General features: G+C 44.3%; 1 protein-coding gene across 1 annotated transcript in view; it reads left to right on the plus strand.

The window, feature by feature from the left end:
• The first annotated feature begins 5,787 nt into the window (after window positions 1-5,787).
• Myh13 (myosin heavy chain 13) overlaps window positions 5,788-17,808 on the plus strand; it is a 56,179-nt gene continuing 44,158 nt past the window's right edge. The window contains exons 1-10 of the mRNA NM_001427462.1: window positions 5,788-6,012; window positions 7,536-7,679; window positions 7,760-7,916; window positions 9,446-9,473; window positions 9,564-9,675; window positions 11,133-11,225; window positions 13,438-13,501; window positions 13,624-13,722; window positions 13,811-13,914; window positions 16,532-16,670. Of these exons, the coding sequence (NP_001414391.1) occupies window positions 5,809-6,012; window positions 7,536-7,679; window positions 7,760-7,916; window positions 9,446-9,473; window positions 9,564-9,675; window positions 11,133-11,225; window positions 13,438-13,501; window positions 13,624-13,722; window positions 13,811-13,914; window positions 16,532-16,670 (1,144 nt within the window). The 5' untranslated portion in view covers window positions 5,788-5,808. The remainder of the gene's footprint in view (window positions 6,013-7,535; window positions 7,680-7,759; window positions 7,917-9,445; window positions 9,474-9,563; window positions 9,676-11,132; window positions 11,226-13,437; window positions 13,502-13,623; window positions 13,723-13,810; window positions 13,915-16,531; window positions 16,671-17,808) is intronic.

A 17,808-nucleotide genomic window follows, 5' to 3' on the forward strand; every position in this document is an offset into this window, starting at 1 on the left:
GTCACCTCATACCATGTTAGCGAAGTGAGGTGTGCTTGCTCCTCATGCTATTGATCATCCATCAATTGCATAACGAATGACCTGGAGAAAGCTCTCTGCCCTTCCCTGACCTTCTTAGCACACTCTGCCCCAGTTCCACTCAGCCCCTACGACTCTCTAAGTCTCAAAGATCTGTGTCCAACGTCAAAATCCCTATGCAGCTGACTTGGCATTATAAAGCCTCCGCTGGTCATTTATCCAAGTAATTCAACAAGAGTGAGAGATCAGGACTACGACGCATTTACATCTAATGAGTAAATGGTGATCCCCCAAAGTGAGCCAAGTTAGAGTGCTGGGCTGGCAGATTTGAGAGTATAAAGAGAGCTGGGGGTCACACTCCTGAATTTGCTCCGACCGCAGCATCTAAGGTAAGCACTCACAAGTGCTCACTTTCTCTCCCTCAAATAATAATTAATCTGGTTGGGTGACCAGCCAAGGGCAATGCATTCACCCTTAGCTATGAGATCGGGCGGCATGACCAAAGTCTTTGCACCTCAAGAAGATTTTACAAGGGGAAAAGAAACAAAAAATACATACATTTGGGAAACCAAAAGAAAATTCACCTGCAGAATGAAACCCATTTTCTAGTTAGATGTCACATCATTCAGTCAACAGATTAATAATATGTCAGTGTGTGGTAACTCTTGTGATTATCTTAAAAGATTCAAAGGGTTTTATGACTATTTAAGCTTCTGGTTGCAGGGGGAATGTTCCCATAGTACTGTTTGACTTTTAATTCATATTGAAATGCACCCTAACCTGGTTATTGGGGCTGAGTGGAACATTGGTCTTGCATGGAGAACCGTGTGGATTTTGCACTGGGTCAAGTCTCCAGTACAGTAGCAGCTGTCACGATGATTCCAGCTTTTGGAGCCTGACAGTACTTTGATTTCAGGCTAGCATCTCTACCTGAGAACGCCCTGTTTTGGACTCAGGGCTGAGAGGAATCTTGAGGCTTTTCTGGTACATCTTTATCATTTTTTAGAAAGGAGTAAACGATCCAAAGAATTTTCAGTAGCTGCTTTGCCTCCAAGTCTCACTTCTCTCGAGTTAAGGACTTGGCACGTAAGTGAATGCTTCTGAGAGATCTCTGTGCACTTCAGGACATAATTGAGGCTTACTAAAGATTTGAAAGTGAAGGAAGCAACCAGTGTCTCAAAACCTGACAGCTCCTGCCACAAGGCATCTCACGGCATCTTCCCTGCCATGAAAGCAGTACTTAGTAACGGGAAAGTTTGTTTGGAATCAAGTTTGATGTTTAACTTTTTGCGGAGAACTCCTTGAGATGGTAACGTGCTTCATAAATACCCGGTGTGGGTCAATATTCTCTGGCCTTAGGTGATTTTTCAGATGCCTGGTCTCCACCTTCTCCAGGAGACTTTAGAGTATGCGTAAGTGGCTGCAGAATCAGGCACACAGCAGAATAAATATGCTGTCTATATGTAAAAAAAAAATACAAACTCGGAGGCATAATTCTTTGTTTGTTTGCCTTTGCGCTATCGAATTAGCCCCAAGAGGACACTCAATTCCCAAAGGACATTGGCAGTCACGCAGAGAACCAGGAAGGTAAGCTTTACTTTCAGTTTGATCGTAATGGCAGTCGTTGAACTTAGCAAACAGCGTTTTACACATTTTTAAACCTTGCCATGCATGTGAGAAGCTGAAATCAGTGATCTGAGGCTGAACCCTGTAGTATTCTTAAAAGTAACATTACAAAAGTCACATTTTTGACTGAAGGAAGAACTTCGCACATTTGCATTGTGCTTAGAAGTGCACTGGATGAAGTACAGAGCTTCAGTGTGTGAAGTTGAGATCCATATACTTTATCTGCCCAGAACACAACACCCTAATCTCACCTTTACAGGCCTGGCTAGTTGTGGCTGACCCCTGGGCACAGTCTGAACCCTTAAATTCATAAGGCCATGCCTCTGTCACAAACAAGGAGGTAACAGGGAGAGGTCACCCAAGCCAACACAAAAGTGATACTGTAACTCATTCCAAATGTTGCATTTTAGAGATAATTCTGGATGCTTTAGGAGCAAATAAACTAAGGTCACTAAGTCATGACAGCTCCACAGATGACAAGAAACTGGCTGGGAAATCTTTAGGACAGGGATAAGTCAATGGCAGTGACAGGATAGAACCAAAGCAAACAGAGGAGAACTTGGGGGCGGTGGTGATGGAGATTGGGTGGGAAGACAAACATCTCAATCCGAAGGTCCCTGGAGATAGAAACAGAGCAGGTGGCTGACAGACTACAATTATGCAGTGAGGGAGCTGGTCACACCAGCCGAACAGAAAGAGGCTAAGGAAGGGACCCAGTGAGAAGAAAGCTCTGGGGTCACCGTGAGTCATGTACTGAGAGAATTTGGTGGGATCCAAGGAGGTGAAGTTCATCAGCTAAGAATGAATGTTTTTACACTTGAGGCTCAGCTCTCAGTTATATAACTATGGGGAGAAGATTTGACTTAGCAACTGCATGCCCGGAGAGAATTGAGGGGCTTTGCTGGACAGAAGACGGTGAGTCAGCAGAGTGACATGGCTGCCAAGGAACTGTCATAGCCTCAGCCATGATACCTAGGTCAAGAGAGGTGAGAGTGTTATGGAGGAGGAGGAGGACAGGAGGAGGAGGGAGGAGGAGGAGGAGGAGGAGGAGGAGGGGGAGGAGGAGGGGGAGGAGGAGGGGGAGGGGGAGGAGGAGGGGGAGGAGGAGGGGGAGGGGGACATGTGGTTCAGATGTCACACATGATGAGATTAACAAGGTTGCACTGGGGTACAGTGACAGTAAAGGAGATACACTACTCTGTGGAGGAAGAGGCTGAAGATACAACTGGGGTCACTTAGCACAGGGACATTAAAGTCTTGAAAAGCACAGAACAGCCAGGAACAGGGGCAGAGTAGTCTTACAGAAGGACATGGATGTGTCTGCCCTTTATCAAGAGCTAGGATGGTGACCAATCATCCTAAAGTTGTAGACAGACTTTAGGTTAAAGCAACGGGTCTGTCAGAGCTATCTGGGATGGGAAGAGTTGGATGTGAAGGTCTATAACTAAGTTGAATGGTACCTACACAAGAATTTTGCTGAGACAGCTCTCTTTTTACACAGGTAATATACAATGAGGAGACACTGGACTCGAGCTAGGCAGAAGGGTGGGGGAAAGAAACTTTATCTGAAAACTAGTAATGATTTGAGACCCTTGGGCCTCTAGAATTCTCTAGAAGAGAAAAATCTAATGTTTCTAGAAAGATTAAATATAAGTCAACCATCAGGTATAGTATAGTTTTCCCACCTACAGGGTCTATTAATATATTACCACCTAGGCAACAGAAATAGAAAACCTGTAAAATCTATTACATAGAAATCCAAGGGCTGGAGAGATCGCTTGATGGTAATGCATTTGCCACACAGGCACGAGACTAGCCTGGGCTGCTCCGTTCCAAAACAAAGTAAGATTAAATTAAAATACAAGATAGACCAATGTGTTAGAATGTAATCGAGTAAAAATATTGATGTTTTCAGGTTCCACATTTCAAGTAGCCTTTGAGACTCTACGCTTGTCAAGCTTCAAACAGTAAGTATCTAAGACTGATAACCTACATTATTTCAATAGATAATTAAAAGATAGTTTAAAAAGCCAAATCCTTGCTGTTTCTTTCCTTCTCTGAATTATACTACTGTATAAAGAGCCCATCTCTAGCAGAATATATTTACTTTAACTAGTCCCACAGCAGACATGACAATTAAGCAGACGTTGAAGAGATTGAAAAAACAAAAACAAAAACAAAAACAAACAAAAAAAAAAAAAAAAAACCAGAGCGCTGTACTTCTCTGCAATTTCTTGGTTTTGAAAAGTAACATTGTCAAAACTACGTTGCTTATAAGGAATTTGATAGTAACTTTTAGAGAATTCATACTTTTTCTCAATTCTAATCTCTCATCCAGTACACACTGGAAATGCCACCATTTTCATTTGAAGAATGTGTAGGGGTCCTAAGCCCGCTGAGCTGGAGAACTGCAACCCCCTTAAGCCAGAACAGTGGAGGCTCCCTTCAGGGAGATGGAAGGGAAAATGACGATTCTTTTTACTCTCCAGGAAATAACCAAGACATTTTAAAGCAGCGTGAGCCCTCTTGGAGGACACTATATTAAATCTCGGGGCTTTTTTCCCCATTAAATCTTAACCACGATCCATAGCTCACTCACAGGAGCCACTGGCCAAAATAAAACTAAAATGAAACCATCAGAATAAGGCCCAGAGCTAAGCGAATCTGTCTCCCCATAGAAGGAAGGTGTCATCTGCCACATTGCAGAAAGGATATTTCAATGACAACTCATGGACAGACACTGCCAAAAGGCCGGATGGGGAAGGAGAACTAGAATGGGCTTTCCCTCGCTTTTAACATAGAGTTTAAGAGATAGTCAAGTATTAGCTGTTTAAGAGAATACATGAAGATGAATATGGATGTGTGTGTGTGTGTGTGTGTGTGAGAGAGAGAGAGAGAGAGAGAGAGAGAGAGAGAGAGACAGAGAGACAGAGAGAGAGAGACAGAGAGAGACAGAGAGACAGAGAGATATTTAATTCCACTTTGTTTTAATTATATTTTTTCTCAGTTATAGGAGAATGGGCAGGAAGGAAAAAATGAGAGAAAGGAAAGGAAGATTGATGTGTGGGGGAAACACAAGAAGGAGATGAGGGAAAGGTGCAATGAGGGAAGGAGGCAGACAGGAAGAAGGGGAGTCGCAGGTCCATGATATACATTTGGATGTGGGAGACAGGAATTGCATCTTTGTTTTAAATAGAATGGGGCAGGAGCCCAGAGAAGTTAAGTGGCTTGAACAAGGTTACCACTGCAGGGACTTTAAGATGAGTTTTCTAGCTTGTAAGCAGAGAAAACACACACATAAAGAGAAAGGTCAAGAACTGAGATGACTGCTGGGAAGCATGACACGGGGGCTGGAGGGGTCACCCACACATTATGCAGTTCTACGACAGTGTTGATTAAACACTGTCCCAACCTGAGATGACTATACCCAAGTGGACTTTGTAAACAGTCGTTCTAGGCCCAGTATTATTCTCTCTGTAACAAGCCCAGAACTCCCTTGAGGATCCTGATATACAGGTTCTGTCTTAGTTGTCTTAAGGTCTGAGATTCCATATTTTCTGACAAACCCCCACCTCCATGGGATAGCTTAAATCAAGAAGTTGACGTGACAGTATCTGTCACAGAGAGCACTCTGAACTAACAGCAGCCAGATCACCTGGAAACTTGCTAGAAATGCCAACTTTCAGCTCACTAGATCCCAAAGCAGCTAATTGAGGCCCAGGTATGAACTTTAACTGGTCCCTAGAGGGATCTGACACACGTCGAGATTTGTACTGTTGCACTGGGTCATCATGCCTTCTGTTAATTACATTGTAGTACTCAAACAAGTGCAATGAATCTTCACGTTCCTATCAGTGTGTTAGCCCTGGCTATCACTGGCATTCCAAAAACTATTCCCAAATTTACATGAAGGCTCAGGGTGGCACTGAAGTCACAGGGCTTAAGCAGGATGAGTCATTTATGAGGTGTTTTGTCTTCTTTACTGAACATGTGCCTGCCGTGAATGGTCCAGCTGATGCTGTCCTAGGCCTGGCTGGCTGTAGATCTGAGTCTGCCTCCCCACCACCACCCCCATTGAGTAGCAATGGGGAAGCAGCAGATACTTACCCAAGCCCAAGCCTCAGATGTCCCCTGTCTTTTCAGCCCCCACCACCCCCTGCAGTCATGAGTACAGACGCAGAGATGGCCATATTCGGAGAAGCTGCCCCCTACCTCCGAAAACCAGAGAAGGAGAGGATCGAGGCTCAGAACCGCCCGTTCGACTCTAAGAAAGCCTGCTTTGCTGTGGACGATAAAGAGATGTATGTGAAAGGCATGATCCAAAGCAGGGAAAATGACAAAGTCATTGTCAAGACCCTAGACGACCGGGTGAGTGTTGATCTTCAATGATGAATACCACTTACGGTTTGCCGTTCTGTGGTAGAAGTGTTAGAGAAGGTTGCTACTGCTGTTTTTCCTTCTCCCTCTTCCCTCCGAGGATTCGGGCTGTGAGGTGTTTGTGGTGTTTGCTTTGGTGGAACAGGAAAGGTAAAAGAGATTGGTCTACTTAAAAGAAGAAAGTGATGCTGGTTGCTGCCTGCTGGGTCCACTCAAACAAAGCTCTGGGCTATGGAAAGTCTTACAGGGCAAGCTCAGAGGAGTGATAGCCACGGCGCCCTCTTTGGTTCGATCCTTATTGGACATCCACCAGATCCCAGCTGTGGTGTCAGTCACTCAGTAAAGCTGTCAGTTGTGGAACCCGATTCCCCCAAGTTTACAGTCTAGTGTAAGAGAACGAACACCAGTTCGAAGGCAGGCACAGCAAACAGATCTTGTTTACAGGTTTTACCACTAAACTTAACCTCTAATTCTAGCTCTTCTCACTGAACTAGGGGGTGGGGGAATCTTATTCTTGGGCTCTTCCCGTCTTCAGAGCTGTGCCCTATTTTCAAACCTTACAGAGAGTCACCCTGGACTGAGTCTGATGGATTACCCAGAAATGAGTGTCAGTCCCTAAACTATCAGGATAGAGAGGCCTTCTTTCTCTCCTGTGGGCTACCTTATGTGTCTCTGTGTAGGCTCAGATATGGGGGTAGAAGGGCCTTCCTTCCTCGTGAACTTTAACCTACACCAGCCGGTCTCCTTCCATTAACCTCAAAGCTCTTCTAAGGGCTTTAGTTTTAGGAGAATAAAAGCCAGTAAACCTTCTTGGCTCTCTCTTCTGCCCTACTTTCTGTGTCTCCAGAGAATGAAGTGCAGAGCCAATTATATGCTTCAGTAGGAAGGAAAAGGTGGGAGAATCGCAGAGAGGTGAAATTCAATAATTGTCTCCAAATACTCTTCAGCCACGAACCATCATACCTGTCCAAATGTCTCATGATGACAGTAGAGATACAAGCAATTATCAGAGCTTTGAAGAAGCAGGTGAAAGGAAATGGGGCATGAGATTGGGCACCTGAGCGGAGCTCTGGGGGTTTCTTTCTAGAGACAACTTTAATGAAGACATTCTATACGAGCAGGGCATCAAGGCAGGGAAGCCCAGAACACGTGAGAAAAGTTTCTTAACATTTGTCTTGTCACAGCACTCAGAGCAACAGGTTAAAGCAAGGCGACTTCCCCTGGCTTGGACTATCCTAAGCTCTATCTGGCAATTCCAAGTGCCAACCGCTCTTTAGCTTTACACCCCTGATGCCCCTTCTGGGCACACACAATGCCAGGCTGTGTGGGGGCACCAGACCAGAATCAGGTTAACCAAAGAGTTATCACTAAGTCATCTCTGGACATGGAGATGACCCATGAAGTTGCTGCAGCAATGTCCTAACTGTGCTGCACTGTCTCACTATGTCGCCTGCCCCAGGAGAGAACAGGTTAGTGACGTTGCACCCATCACTTGCTTTTGTTCTACCACCCAGGAGCTCACTCTGAACAGTGACCAGGTCTTCCCCATGAACCCCCCTAAGTTTGACAAGATCGAGGACATGGCCATGATGACCCACCTGCACGAGCCCGCTGTGCTGTACAACCTCAAAGAGCGTTACGCAGCGTGGATGATCTACGTGAGAATCCTTTGACCTCTTTCTATTTTGCTCCCTCTCTGAGGAAAAACAAGATCCATAATCTTTTGAATCTCCTACAGACCTATTCAGGCCTCTTCTGTGTCACTGTCAACCCCTACAAGTGGCTGCCAGTGTATAACCCAGAGGTGGTGACAGCCTACAGAGGCAAAAAGCGTCAGGAGGCCCCGCCCCACATCTTCTCCATCTCTGACAATGCCTACCAGTTCATGTTGACAGGTGAGTGAAGCCTTTGGTTCGGATGATTATAAGGCATGATTGACTAAGTACTTGAGCCCTTTTACACTCCATTCATCCAAATAATACAGTAGTCTTGGGGGCCTCAAATGGCCTGAGGGTGAATAACCAAAGCCATGGTATCTTTCATTACAGTAGTCATGATGAAGGGTGAAACCCAGGGTTCTGTCAGAAGCATTCTAAACCTGTGCTCACTTTGGGGGAGTTGAGGAACACAAGGACACTGCCCTTCCATATCCCCAACATGCCCTGCTATGGGTACACTTAAACTGGACACACCAACCACTCAGGGAATGCAAAGTTGGAGAGATGGGTAAAGCAGGCTTCTCTTACCTTTCCAAGAAGTAGATGCATGGTGACATTGCCACACCACTATACCTACCACCACTTGTCTGCTCAACTTTCACCTGACTTGACTTGCCACAAACAGAGAAAATGAGCTGCTATGATCAGAAGAGCCTTAAGAAGCAAATGATGCCTTTACAGTCCTCGTCATTTCTCCAATGTCTTTCCTTTACATGAATTGAACTTATACTTTTAAAGGGAAGAGTCACATCACTGTTTGTATCAGCTTGCTATGGCCACTGTGACACAATGCCACAGGCTGGGCATCTTAATGAGAAATACATTTGCCTCACTGTTGCAGAAGCTAGTGGTTTGAGATCAAAGATGCCATTGGGGTTGATTCTTTATAAGGATCATGAGAAAAGATGTATTCGACTTGCTCACCCTGCTTCTGTGCTTTGTAAGCAACCTTTGGTGATGCCTGCCTTATGGAGATGTCCCTTCCTCTCTGCCTTCCCTTCCCCTGGTGTTCTCTCCATGGTGCATGTCTTCATTTCTTCTTATTCTGCAGAGACACCGTGATGTGGTGTTGATGGGGTGTTTATGGGCACATGTCTTCATTTTGTTCCCTACGCTGCAAGGGCACAGTGATGTGAATCAGGCCTCAGCCTGATCCAGTCTGATCTCATCTTTAATAACATCTGAGTCTCATTTACATTTTATCTCTAAATGGGGTCACACTTGGAGTTTCTGAGGGTTAGAACGTCAATATATGACTTTTCAAGTGCCACGATTTGCCTCACATGTTCTCATAAATGAAAAATCAGTCTTACTTTATGCAAGTAGAAAACCAAGACCAAAAAATTGAAATGACATTCAATCAGCTGAAGGCTGTGGCCTCTCAGTAGCTCAGGACCCAAGGCTCGCTTCCCTTGTTAAAAGCAATGTGAGAACATCGCAGCTAGGAGTTCAGATCTACAGACATAAATACCCTTAGCACTGTGGGGATCACTATTCATTTCCAGGCTCCTGCCCATGTCCAGCATCCCACTTTCAGGAATCTGCATGAACTCTCTCATGACGATTAGACATGCCCAGGCCTCACCCCTAGCAGACAGCGAAGTCAGAGCCTATCCTCTGGGAGTCCTGGTAGGGTTGCTTGTTTTTAAATGTACCTGTTCTGTTGATACTTGTGTGATTGGTTTGGCTTCTTCCCGTTTTTCTAGATCGAGACAACCAGTCCATCCTGATCACGTGAGTAGCCCATGTTCACACCAAAATGGTCTTGGAGCCCACACACCTCCTCTTCTGCTTTCTTTTATCCCATTTATTTTTAATTGACAGAGGAGAATCCGGGGCCGGGAAGACGGTGAACACCAAGCGTGTCATCCAGTACTTTGCAACAATTGCAGTCACCGGGGAGAAGAAGAAGGAGCAGCAGCCAGGCAAAATGCAGGTGAGGAATAGGATGTGCCAAGGGCTCGTTAGAATAAATGTGCATGAAATATTAGGTGAATGCCATGGGTATGAAGGATGTACAGTCAGGAGACAGCTCAATAGACCAGCTTCATTTATTCATTTTTGGTCCCTTTGTGGTTTTATATAGAAGAATTCTCATATCAATGCATACACATTTTTCTATAGCTGAAGTATCCTCCGGTTCTCTGAAAATGCCAACCAGGATCCTACAACTCAATTTAATTCTGATGCTACCTTCAGGGACATAACAGCACATCTCACAAATTAAGGGCTCAGGCTCACAAGCCCCAGTTCACACTACCTGTGCATCTAGCCAATTTCTTAAAAGTCAGGAGTTCCTGCAATCTCCTCTATGGCTGGAGTGGCTCACAGAACTTGGGGGACGTGTCCCTTAAATGTATTGATTTATTATAAAGGACAAAGCTTGGGAACACTCAGAATACCACACTGGAAGAGAAGTCTGCAGTTCCGATGCCTTTTATAGACCTGCCAACTCCCACCCCCTCCCTGGGTTCACCAGTCTAGACTATGTCTAAACCCCACTGGTTAAGGATCCTCACAAGGGTTCCTCTAGTCAGCCATCAGCGACCAGCTCAGACTTCACTCTCTCCCTCTAAACCCCCAACCTTCTAATCACGTGAAGCCCTTGTCCTGAGGCTTCAGTTCCCAGCTACAACACATATAACACCACAACACACCACACTACACCATATCACACCACACCGCACCACACCGCACCACACCACACCGTATCATACCACACCACACCACTTCAGAAACCCCAAGAGTTTTAGGTCCACACCAGGAAACTGAACGAAGACCAAGGTATGCATCTTGGTCTAAATCACAGTCAAGCATGAGATGGTGCTGTCTATGTGGACACCAACTCGGTCAGCAACAGCTGAGTGATCTTGACCAACTTCACAGCTCCCTTTAGAGAACAATTAGTGGTAACATGGGTTTTCAAAAGAGAGCACACTTCAGAATCACCAAGAAGACTTCTTAACAAGACTTGTGAGCTTTCAGGCTTACAATTTCTAGGTGACTTGGTCTCGGGTGCACCTCCTCCTGTTTTACTGAAGTGCATGTTCAAACAAAACAAAACAAAATGACCCCCATGATTTATAATAAAGAGTCCGTACAAAAGAAAGCATGTTGAAATGGCGGGGCGGGGGGGGGGGGGGGGGGACTATGTTCCAGTCTGGAATCTGCCACAGCCAGAAGGCATTCCAATGCTACCCTAACAAAAGACTCTTCAGGTGGGAGCCACAGAACTCCTTAAGATAATGATCCACACATCAGCTCTGACAACTGGCAGATGTCAGGGGTGGCATCCCTTCTAGGACTCTGCCCAGAGCACCCACTGTTTGCATTTACTACCCATCCCAGAAGATAGCCCAGGTTCTCCCCATTCCTCTCTTTGCTTGTTACTAGGGAACACTAGAGGATCAGATCATCCAAGCCAACCCCCTGCTGGAAGCCTTTGGAAACGCTAAGACCGTGAGGAACGACAACTCCTCCAGATTTGTAAGAGCAGATTGGTTTTCAACTCCCCACCCAATTGCACCCATCTGCTAAATTCTAGATGTGAAAATTCGCTGCAGAGACTAAGATACACTGAGTCTTGGTCTACCCTTACAAAATTCAGATCGATTGATCCAAGTATAGTTAGGAAGGTTTTGGCTTATTCCTGGCCAAAAAAAAGGGGGGAAGATTTAACTGTCTGTCCTTAAGTAGTGAACACCCCTTCACAGCATGCTGATGTCACTGAAGTCTCCATGAGTAAGGAGAAATCACTTATATCAAATTGGCCTCTGTAGGTGGAAGAATATGTTTTTAAATGTCTCTGAGTGTGTCCATATGCACATTTGAGGAGGCTACAACAAGAATTTGTATTTATCACTTTCTCTTTTGCCTTCAGATAGGGTTTCTCACTGAACTAGAAGCTTTCCATTTCAGCCATCATCCTAGCCAGCAACGTCTCAGGATCAGCTTATCTGTGTCCCACAATGCTGGGGTAACAGGCAATTGGAGTCATACTTCATGTTTTGAAGCATTTTTAAAATGAAAAAGTTGGTTGACTTAGCCACAGAAACCTCAGTATGACTTAAATTAGTAAACTTGACCTCCTCCAAGTCAGGAGGCCCTGGAAGGAGGTGCCAGCTAGTGAAGGCAGGAAAAAAGACTAGAAACTGAGAAGGTCTTGATATTGGCAATACTAAAAGATATAGTCCACCGTCCAGAATTTCATTTAAGATTAGCTCAACTTATTACTCTCATGCTTGCAAATTAATAAACACTCATTCCTCTATTTAACTGTCTTGGCCAAAGGAACAAGTGCTCAGAGGCGAAGCCCCAGTGAAGGTTCCCAAACGTGAAAGTGGATAAACATTCCCCACACTTCACTAGCTGGGGAACTTCTAGCTCACATCCCGTAACCTTCTTAGAAGGACTGAATGGGTACTGATTAGAAAGCTGAGGCATCTCTCAGAGACTGTGGCTGTGAGCCCTGGCTATTCCTTCCTTGGCTATACCCCCTGCTCTCAGCTCACTGCCCCATGCACACCTGGCTTCCTGGGTATACAGCTGAACCCTGCCCTTTGCTAGGGGATGCAGGCGTCTGTTACACACACCCAGATCAGGTTGGTTATTGGGTTGACCTTTAGTGAAGATAATGCCTTTGGGAACATAGTACACTCTTAGTCATGAAGCCTCTTCACTTGGCCCTGATTTAGAGTCACAATCACATCTGTCTACTCTACCATCCAGACATTTCCAAGCTAAAAGGTGATGTCCATTTTCTTTCATTAAGTTGCTGAATATTGTACTGAATCATGAAGACTTCTCTAAGTTTTCGTAGATTATTCATGAAACTCTGAGAAATGTTTGAGAATTGAACACATTGCAGACCATAGAAGGAAACAAATATGGCAAGACTTTTGCCCTCAGATTTGCTCCTAGTGTAGTAGAGGACCTGTTAAGTGCACAGTATAAGAAAGGAGTACATACATTATGCCTGCTACTGTTCTAAATTATACATGATACAATTTCATAACTAAGTCATATAAATAACACGCGAATATTTCGTTTCACATTTGGTATATAGTGTTTTACATACATGTGTGTGTGTGTGTGTGTGTGTGTGTGTGTGTGTATGAGAGAGAGAGAGAGAGAGAGAGAGAGAGAGAATGGGATAACATAGATCCTGAGTTTCTTATTTGGGAGCCAGGGAGACTGGCCTGGGGCTGAGCCTGGAAGATGGATTTGCCATTTGGAAATAGCATGTAAAACTGAAGTGAGAAATCTTAGAAGTAGCCTCTAGAGGCAAAACCGAAACCAGAAAATCAGCTATGGATTGTAAGGTGTTAGGAAGAGTGTGAGAACCCAGGGATGAGGCAATTAAAACAGACACAGTTCCAAGCAGAGTCGGAAAGTGAAGGAGGAATCAATCAATACTGATGTGGCCCAAGCAGAGAAGTCAGAAAATGAGCCCATAGGTTTCCCCAGAATTGCAGGAACAGGGATGCAGTTCACTTTGAGTAGAATTCTCATAGCCTTGGAGGACTCAGTCTGGGAACATGCATGTCAGGGAACCAGAGAGGAAGAAAGTATCTGTGTTTCTGCCATCTCTCCCAGCCACACCTCTCTACCTACTTCCTACTCATTGATGGTAGCACCTCTCACAGACTCAGAGGCAGCATAAATAAAGTAACTGGTTTGTTAACCTGTTGTTGGACAGGGGAAGTTCATTCGGATTCACTTTGGAGCCACAGGGAAGCTAGCATCAGCGGACATCGAAACCTGTGAGTCTGCACAATGTATAAAAACGGTGCTCAGCTAAACAATATTTTGCAATCATTTGATGTTGTTGTTGTTGTTGTTGTTGTTGTTGTTGTTGTTGCTGCTGTTGTTGTTGTTACCTTAGATCTCCTGGAAAAATCCAGAGTGACCTTCCAGTTATCCAGTGAGAGAAGCTATCACATTTTTTATCAAATCATGTCAAACAAGAAACCAGAACTAATTGGTAAGCTTCTTAGCTTCTTGACCAGTAGTGAGAACAGTACCCAGATTGAGTGCTGCCTGAAGGGTTAAAGGGTCTCCGTCTTTCACAGACTTGCTTCTGATTTCGACCAACCCCTTCGACTTCCCTTTCGTGAGCCAAGGAGAGGTCACAGTAGCTAGCATCGATGACAGCGAGGAACTGTTGGCAACTGACGTAAGCATGTATTTATTTGTTTGCATAGCACGTTACGGAGTTCATGAGCTGAGAGGCATCCTAGTGAGCTCATGGGAAACTGGGGAATCCACAGGTACTAGATGGTTAGACTCACAGGTTGCCCCCTCCACCGCCACATCACAATGCTTCAAACTGGGATCCGCAAAGTACTACAAGGCAGGTAACCAGTTCTACTCTTTGCCATTTTGATATGAATCTCTTTTGCATTATAATGTGTATGAACATCAGTCAGAAGTCTTCATATTGCAGAAGAGTACAAAGCAGGAAGAAAAGACCCTCCTCTCTGCAGTGGCCTCTCCATTTCCCTTTCTACCTTCATCCTAGACCCGCCCCAGGCATCTACATCCTCAGCACACAGGGCAGACATGTAACCTGTATCTTTGGGGATTCCCTGCAGATCTAATCACCATAACAGTAATAACTAAATGTGCTGAGCATGGACACATCACAGAGACAACTAACTTTACTTCTTTTATTCAGTTAAGTCCTAAAACCTATTGCCCCATTTTATGGATATGGAAAACTGACTCTTAGAAACTTAAAAGAAATACACAACTTGCCTGAAGGTCTGTCTGTAAATGTAAACATATCTAAACCCAAGTTTGCCCAACCAGGAGTGGAGTGCTTCTCCATTCTTCCTGGCCCCACCCTCACAGAAGCTTCAAAGGCTATAGAAATGAATCTTATCCTTCAGCGGGGCACAGCTAGCACCCACATCCTTAGCTTTATTCTGTGATATTTCCATGTAAAACCAATTGTCTAAAGCAAGTAGAGATTTTTCATGATCAAATAAACCAAAGGTAATGGTTTCCCCAGTCTTCTTCTGTGAGCACTAAGAAGAGTCAGGTTAATAACTGGTGCTTCAGCCCCAGAGGAAGGATCCCCTACAGTGTCTATGGCAAATTATTGTTCTGACAATCCTTACATCTTCTCCTCAGACACTCGCATCCTTTCTGTGGCGTGTCATACTCTTTGCCCTCACTCACCTGTGTGCTTTAAGGATGCTATAGACTATACTGCCTAAGTTAGTACAAATGACACAAAGTTGTATTATATAGGCATGAGGGTAGATCATACATGTTGGCCAAGGGCAGCTGTGGATGTGACCCAACACGAAATCAGAAACTTGCTCTTAAAATTATCAGGTTATTTTGCCTTAAAAAATGTTCAGTTCTCAAACATAAACTTTGTAGATTACAACATCACATCCAACATCAACATACCCAGAAAGCAGAAAAACCTGCACAATGTGCTTAGTACAGTGAATTTTCCCACTCAAATATTTTCAGTTGTTAGTGATTGAATCCACAGATGTAGGCCCATCTTCACACCAAAGGTTTCTCATGTCTATGCCTTCACCCTCCACTGTTCTCTCTGCTGGAGCATATCTCTTGAGTGGCAGTTAATAGCCTAAGAGAAGAATGCCTTTTAGGGGATTGTGTTCCCAAGAGGTTCCCCCAAAAGTAACACTTTCTATTTCATTAAATATAGAATTTAACGAAAGGTTCTCACAATCTCCTGGGACCCCCTCACTAAAACTAGCTAGGGACCACTGAGATAAGATATGCAATCAAGGATGACTACCATGGCCCCAGGACCCTTCATTTTTGCTAGATCCTTGCATGGGCTCTTCATGTTCACAGTGGAGGGTCATCCTAGAAGTGCCTCATTTCTTCAGTAACATCCCTCTGGCTCACTGGGTCTATCCTACCAATTCCAACATCTCCAGATGTATTTCAGCCCTACCCAAGAACATGTGTGGGCTGAAAACCTGCTACATAATCAATGTGCACACCCCACAGAAGAACATTTTTAAACATCATTTATCACTTGTCATTTTATTAGGCTTTATGGTAAGAAGATGGGCAAAATAGTTTTGAAACCAAATCATCAAACACTGGATCCAGACTAGCTCTTGGCCCCACCCCATAGCATCCCCTCTATAGGACCCTGGGCAGGTTCTCATCTTCAGAGAACCCTACTTCTTCATCCACAAGTCTGTATATTTACAAAATATGTGAGCATTAAGGGTGTACACTTACACACTTACATATACACATGCTATAAACCTACAAGGTATTCATGCAGACTTAGTAAGATAAGATACCAATAGCACTTCATCCAATAGCTTATATAGAAGGGGGGTTCTGCAAAAATGTGCCCTTTGATCATCTGAGAGTTGGTAATATCTCTGCTGACCTTCCCTCCCAGGTCTAATATTCTGTAGTGAATTTACTAAATGACAGACCACACTTGGATTCCCATGTTACAACAAACCAAAAATTTTGGACATTATTTCTCTCTCACTGTCTATGCAATTTTCTTCCTCCAGCACCACACAGTGGTTTCAATACCCTCATCCAGAAAATAACCTCATTTATATGTAGTTGGAGAGGTTACAGCGAGTTCTTATCTAATAAAAGAAAATGAATACTCCATTTTCTTCCCATAATCTCCACTCACCTAAACAAACATATTTATAAAGCCAGATCTTAGCCCTTAACTTGACACATCACACATTCATCCACTTGGGTGAGCAAATGTTGTTTCATCTGATACACAATACAGATCCCTGACTCCTTTTTGTCCCTTCTAGAATGCCATTGACATCCTGGGCTTCAGCCCAGAGGAGAAAGTTGGGATCTACAAGCTGACAGGGGCTGTGATGCATTATGGGAACATGAAGTTCAAGCAGAAGCAGAGGGAGGAGCAGGCAGAGCCAGACGGCACGGAAGGTAACTGCCTCTGAGTGTGTGTGTGGGGGGGGGGATTGATTCCACACCCATATTCATGTGTGTCCCAAGCCTGTGTTATGTGAGATACACTTTGTTGCTCTTCCAAAATTATATGCCCTGCATTTGAGTTGCCCAAGGTTTGTCATGAATTCATGTCTTAAAGCAGTCCACTCATTTCATTAAGACTTATAGTGTCAAATCATCATCTACTCTCACCACCAAAATATGCTTGATCTTTGAGGTGGACTTGAGTGGAAGACTAATGCTAAGTGGACTTCACTTTCTCTTTATGTATACTAACATTAATCCCCAGAATACTGACCTGTTAATTTGAACTTAAAATGGAAAAACCTGCTAAAAAGGAAGTCAAATTTGCTTCCTCCTATTGTTCCCACCTTGACATCTACTGAACTTGACCCTGAAGCAAAAACTAGTGACCAAGTCTCCCCTTCAGTAATTCTCACCTGGCTGCTGACACACAGTCTTTCTTCACAGAAAGCCACACCCCGACATACCCACAGAAGTCCGAGAAATAAAACTGAGAGTAGGAGGAGGAGAGGAGAGGCAACGAAACTCACACCACTCTGTGTGGCCTATTCTTCGGACATCTCTTCTCTCACATGCATCCTAAAATACTCCTTGAGTAAATGGGTGAATAATCATGGGTCACCCCTAAAATTCCTTCCTATTGATTCTATCTCCAGTGTACAAATCCAGGTTGGTTAAGTTTGGAGACCTCAAGAAGGCTCTCTAGGCGTGGCTTAAATGGCAGGAAGATCTAAATGACCTTATCAGCATGCTATTAAGGCTCACCTGATTTGTTTCTATCTGCCTGGATTAATCGTCCTTTTGTCAACTGAAAGCCATCTGATGAGCAGCATTATCATGGGTATAATAGCCCGCCTTATTCATAGATTCCCACCTACACTCAAGAGGAAGATCATACAGGATGTGTTCCAGAGACACGTGTCTTGGGAGCCCTTTTAGAAAGCTGTCTACTTCAGTGGCACATGATGGGAAGAGATACCAAATTCAGAACAGGAATCATGCTGACCCAGGATAACTGTAGAAGGCTTCTTGGAGTAGGGCACAGTGAATTGGATTGTGAAGGAGGGGTAGGATTCTGAAAGATGTGGGG

Source organism: Rattus norvegicus, chromosome 10 (assembly GCF_036323735.1).
Source record: "Rattus norvegicus strain BN/NHsdMcwi chromosome 10, GRCr8, whole genome shotgun sequence".
Lineage (NCBI taxonomy): Eukaryota > Metazoa > Chordata > Mammalia > Rodentia > Muridae > Rattus > Rattus norvegicus.